The sequence below is a fragment of the Uloborus diversus genome, chromosome 3 (assembly GCF_026930045.1).
Source record: "Uloborus diversus isolate 005 chromosome 3, Udiv.v.3.1, whole genome shotgun sequence".
Taxonomy (NCBI): domain Eukaryota; kingdom Metazoa; phylum Arthropoda; class Arachnida; order Araneae; family Uloboridae; genus Uloborus; species Uloborus diversus.
In genome coordinates this window covers 55996515-56002514 of record NC_072733.1, presented here as the reverse complement: position 1 = coordinate 56002514, position 6000 = coordinate 55996515, and the positions used below count along the sequence as shown (strand labels likewise).

Genomic DNA, 6000 nt, shown 5'->3' with positions numbered 1-6000 from the left:
AGCATCGCTAAGAACGATGTATGACATATGTCGTCATACATCGTTTTCTTGGCGACGCTTTCTTGGCGCCAACAGGAAAAAGTCCCCAAGGGTGGGGTATATCACATCAGTTCCGACAACTGTTTGTAAATTTAAGAAATAAATTGTAATTCAAGTGAAAATCCATGTTTAAATATAGAGGAAACTCCTTTATTTAAAGAACAATGTTTATATATTTAAGGACATTTTTTGCTATTTTTAACAACATTTTTTCAGTTCTTAATAGCATTTTTAAAGATTTTTTAGGATATCAAAGTCCGGGACCTAATCATATAACACTCAGTTATTACTAAACGATTGAAATATTAGACCAAATTTTTTAAAAATGTTTTAAGAGACGAAGAGTGCTCTAGCTCGAACTTTTATGAAATATCAACACCTATTGTAGTAGCATCGAGTCGAAGTTTCATCTGTTGCATGCCTAGATTCCTTCCAGACTAAATATATTTTTTTTATGTATAGTCATTAAATTTTTATTTTTTTGCGAAAACTTCAACCAGCAAGTTTTTTCAAAATATTTGAACATTTAATCTATTTTTCATATATTCTATTGAAGATCAAAGGGGGAGGGGGAAGTGGAATATGGTACAGATGTTTTTTTTATGTATTTATGTACATTCTCATTCAATTTTTACTTTTTGCTAAAACTTCAACCAACAAGTTTTTCAGAAAATAAAAGTCTAATAATAATAATAATATTTCTCTCATAAATTCTATTAAATGTAAGAGGGTGGGGGAGGTGTGTAGACATGTTATTGACAGAAATGTTGTAGACAGAAATTTGATAAATTTTCTGTTACACTACTTGCTTACCCTTATTGTTCGGTCATTTTAATTTCTGCTGCCCCAAATTCTTCTGAACGTTCGTAGTGATCCTACTAACTGCTTGCTTAACGTTCGTGACAAATAATAATGTATTTTTAAAAGGCTTATTGCAATCACAGCAACAGCACATAACTTCTTGTTAAATTTATTTTGATTAGGAGAGCTACAAAAGAATGGCATTAGATGTGCGCTCTTCACCCCTAGCGGGTGAACACCTTCACGTGGCTATCGGACGAAGCTAGCAGTGGTCTGTCCAGGATTTTTCACAGGGTCCGTTTTTTGTGAAAAATCAAATAATTTTGTGAAAAATGAATTAATTTTGTGAAAAATCAAAAAATTTCGCAAAAAAATTTTTTTTCTTTTGTTAAAACGAAATTTTAGAATTTAGAGACGGCGCAAACTGCATCAATTAAACTTAAAGTTGAGTGTTTTCCTCTTCTGCGTTGAGAAAATCATTCTGGATTTTTTTTTCTGATATTTGGCGGGGGGGGGGGGGGGCATCGCTCTTTCAAGTATCAATATTTATCTACCATTCTACATTATGTTAAATTATACTAGATATATTTCTGTACAGTACTTAAAATAATTGTAAAAAAATATAAATAAATAAAATAAAATTCAGAATAGGGTTCAGCATTCAGCTTTTTGACACAAGACACTCTTAAAAAGCACAGAATTTCGTTTAAAACTTTTAAATTCCGTGATTTTAACAAAAATAAAAAGATATTTCAATTGTTTACCTCTTAAGAAAGCGTAATAATCATCAAAAATTCCAAAAATTGGATTCCCATAGCGGATGCAAAGAGATCGCAATTCTCAAAGTGAAGGCATCAAAGGTATAAAAACGGCTTGTACAAGAAATATTTTTGATAAAATTATTTTAAAATTGCATTTTAGAGTCCTATGATAAACATACCATTAATATCTGTGGACACAGTTGACCCAAAAAAATAAAATAAACCATCTATTTAGCATTTTAATTTTTGACTCATAACAGAAAATGGAATTTTGCTTTAAAAACTTGAAATGAGAGTTCTAACAGAAATAAAGAGAGTTCATTTATTTGAATCCTAATAAAGCGAAGTCAGCTTGAAAAAAAAAAAACAAAATATGATTCTCATATCGGATGTTAAAAGATTGCATTTTTCAAAATGTAGACATCCAAAGAAAAAAAAAAGGTAATTAAAAGAGTTTATTTAAAGTTAATCATCCTTGTTAGCATCGAAAAATCAAAACCCATATAATTTTCTCCCAAAATAACAATTAAACATCGCACCGCACGCACCGTAAACCGTAAAAACGGTTCAACGCCAGACGCTAAGTGGTGATAATTTTGAAGTTAGTAACACTATCTGAAGCGATCATATTTTTTCCTCACCCTTACTATCCCTTTGCAGTTCTGGAGAAAAGTGCTTACCAATGCCTTTTCAGAAAAGTTTACAAAAACATCGCTGCTAATTAGCTGTGATAAAACAAACAACCATTATATTTATTTGGCAGTAGCAATTATTTATCGCTTGCGGGAGCATTCCAAGAGTGCTGATTTTTTTTTTTTTTTTTTCAAAATTAGCCGATTTTGTATAAGCTGATCCCTCTAATTTGACTTAAAAAACGGTTCCAAAAATTATCGGTTTATACACAGAAATATGCATTATTTTGCTTTCAGATTTGCTCTTTCAATAAACAATTTGACAGATCCGATCTTGTTTATCAGAATTTTGTGAAGGGTCCGTTTTGTTTGATCGGGATTTTGTGAAAGGTCCGTTTTGTTTGATCAGGATTTTGTGAAAGGTCCGTTTTGGTTGATCGGATTTTTGTGTAGGGTCCGTTAACGGACCCAAATATCCTCTGGCCAGACCCCTGGCTAGTATGAATGTTGCAATATTTTCACCCCCGTCCGTAACGTTCGATAAATGGGAACGGGCGGACGGATCGGTCGCCATGTGAATCGGCCTTAAGGCCCGCAGTAAGCGGGGGTGCACCGCACACTAGCGACACACTAAAGGGAGCTGAATTTAGCCTTATAGCTCTAAGTTTCATTGCAGTTTTTTTTTTATTATTGTTACGAAACCAGCATTTAAGTCTTAAACTTTTTCAGCTTGAAAAATTTATTACCTTCCTGTGAGAGCTCCTAACTAATACTTCCTTTTCCTTTGCCACGCTAAGGAAGCACGAAAATTCAGCCCTATCGTTCTGAATTTCAATGCAGTCTTGTTTCTTTTCCAAAGTTAATTCCAAAGTTATTTCTTAACGAAATAAGCATTTTAGTGTGTTTCACTTTTTGGTAAGAAAAAAAAACTTAGGATCTTCTTACAAGAGCTCGTAACTAGTGCTTCCACATTAAAGGGATGCACCCCCCCTTTTTTTTGTCAATTTGAAATTAAAAATATAGAGATATAGCCAAGGAGGGGGGGGGGGCAGAATCGAATGCCTTCCCCCTTCTGTGTCACCAAAGATATTCTATGACAGTCTTGCATAATATAGACGAGCGTACAAACAGCACAGAAAATTTTTGGCTCTGCAGAATTTTTTTAAAATTATTAACATTAAAAAAAAGAAGAAGAAATTAAAAAAAAAAATCACACAGTTTATTTGTTTCTTCTGAATCTTATGTAAAATTAATCTAAAAAAATGATGCTTTCTTTTGGAAATCATGATCAGAAATATTCAGAATTTACTGCATATTAGAATTATTTACTTCATAAAGAAACTAATTATTTATAACTATATTGATTAATACAAAGTCCAGAAATAGATTTCTACCTTTCTGAACAATTAAAACTGCATGTATCAATTTTGCTTTTCCTTCTTTTTTTTAATACTTTGGAGACCAAAATATTAAATTATTTCAATCAATTTTAATAAGGTTTTTCTTTTTTGCACTTGTTTAATATGTTTTGATGAACTATGAGCAGGGAATACCTTTTTTCCTCAGCTTAATGCCTAGTAAAAATATAATACTTACAGTAACTACAATAATCACAGGAAAACAGACAAAAGTAGCCAACCTGTGTCCTCAAGTCTGGGCTTTTCATCACCCCCCCCCCCCAAAAAAAAACTTGTATTTCTCAAAAACCTAGGTGAGCTAGGCCTTTTCTAGAAGTATAGGTTTTCTTCAAACTCTACCCTTCATCTCTTCAGTTATCAAGCCTGGTTTGCACAAAGAATAACCTTTACTATCTTACAACTTGTTCGTACATAAAAAATCGCAACTACTGGATAACAGAATGTATTACAATTATTAAATCATTTATGATTTCAAAATGAGAACAATAAAATTTCTCTTACTTTTACCAACATCAAAAAAAATTTTGGTGAATGTACAAGAAAGAATAATGTAAAAATTACTATTCAAGTTAATCTGAGGCAGATCATTTGGAATTTTTCCAATGGGTGTATAATCAATTCAAATTTTATCAGAAAACAACAAAACCATGCCCTCTTACATGTAAAAATTATTAATTTTTCATTGCCTGAAGGAGAGTTATCGACTTCCGTGACCCTCCGCGTTTACGTGTACCTTTTCTACCCTGGGGGAAAAAACCTACTTTTAACCACATTCTGGTTATTTCCCGGGTAAATGTGGAACTTTATTCCTCCAGCTATCGCAAGGGGGTTTTTACCCAGAATGGACTTTGTGAAACGAGTTTGCTTACTAGCTAGGTATAGCCGCTAAGGATGCTGGGTAAACCGCTTTCTCGGATACAGGTTACAAGCTCTTTTTGAACATGAACGGTGCATTTTCCAACTGTTTTTTTTCTTCCAAAGCTGGATCGGTGAAATGTGAGGTACAAAAGTCCCATATAAATGCGGCTATTAATGTGCCTAGTTAACCCCTCATTTTTTTGATGAAAACAAAAGTTGAGAAAATATATTGATACATATTTTTTTATTTTTTAATATAATTTTAAAAGCATGCATATGATTGAAAATGTTTCATTCTCACGTAGCAAAAGGTTTTGGTTCATAATTTTTCAATATGTAGGCTAACCTCTGGTATTACTGCAGACGATGCAGAATTTTTAGTGCTGTCCCCCGAGTAATGCTCGAGATCGCAAAAAACATCCGGAGTTTTGAGAATTTTATGTTGAGGGGGGTGGGGCATGGGGGAGAGCAAGGATTATATTTTAAAAGTTTTGGATCTATATGTTGAACTTAAATTTGAGGATCTGATTTAATTGGGAGATCATAAGATATTACTGAAATTATAAAATATTCCAAAAATTTTGACGACTCTATTGGATCAACATACATTGTTGAACCTTTGTTAACACCTTTGAATTTTCCCGAAAAGATGTAAACTGTCATTAAGAGGTAGGCACAGCAAAACAATCTGAGATGCTTGGTTGCTGCTGTTTTTTTCTTTTTTTAAATTTTTTAGAAGTAAGAAATAAGTTACCAGTAAAAACCTAAAGGGAATATGACAATGATTTAAAATAATGTAAAAATTAATTTGTTGCAAAGGGTTTAGATTATATGGCTTTGTAAAACTTTTGAAGCACATATAAAATTTGAAACTATGAAATTTCGTTGAAACATATAACTAAAGAGATTTTTTGCCTAAATGTTCATTATTTTTTCTTTCAAAACAGATCAATGAAAATAAGTAACAAAATGCTAACTTTTATGCTTTTTGTTAATTACTAAAAAACATGTGTCCTTTACATGTATGTCTGTAAATGAAATCATCATTATTTTTTCTTTTTATAGTGTTCATGTTTTGGCTAAGATGGCATAGAATTCTATATTATGCTTGGACCAAAAAAGTTCTCTTATGTGGAACATCCTTAGCTGGGTATGTTTAACTTTGAATACTTTTTTAAAAACCTATTAACTTTATTGTATTTTTCAGTAAAATAGAGATGTGTAAGTAGGATCATCCCTCTTATCCCTCTTTACTTGACATGTGGGTCATTCTTCAAAAAGTAACTTTTCTGTCACACACCTTTTACAGTAAAAAACTTTAAAGAACAATTCATTTAACAATGATTTTTAATTTCATCAAAAATATATCTATTTAAACCTATCAACAATTTTTGAACAAAATTTATTTTATTTTAGTATATTTTTGGTTCTCAACATGTGAATTCTCACCTCCGTGGCACGTCACACACCTTGTGTGGCTGTTTATGTTGC

At 32.0% G+C, this 6000-nt stretch overlaps 1 protein-coding gene across 1 annotated transcript in view; it reads left to right on the top strand.

Moving 5' to 3' along the window:
- The first annotated feature begins 1117 nt into the window (after positions 1 to 1117).
- LOC129218449 (protein SERAC1-like) overlaps positions 1118 to 6000 on the top strand; it is a 140111-nt gene continuing 135228 nt past the window's right edge. The window contains exons 1-2 of the mRNA XM_054852724.1: positions 1118 to 1134; positions 5575 to 5659. Of these exons, the coding sequence (XP_054708699.1) occupies positions 5580 to 5659 (80 nt within the window). The 5' untranslated portion in view covers positions 1118 to 1134; positions 5575 to 5579. The remainder of the gene's footprint in view (positions 1135 to 5574; positions 5660 to 6000) is intronic.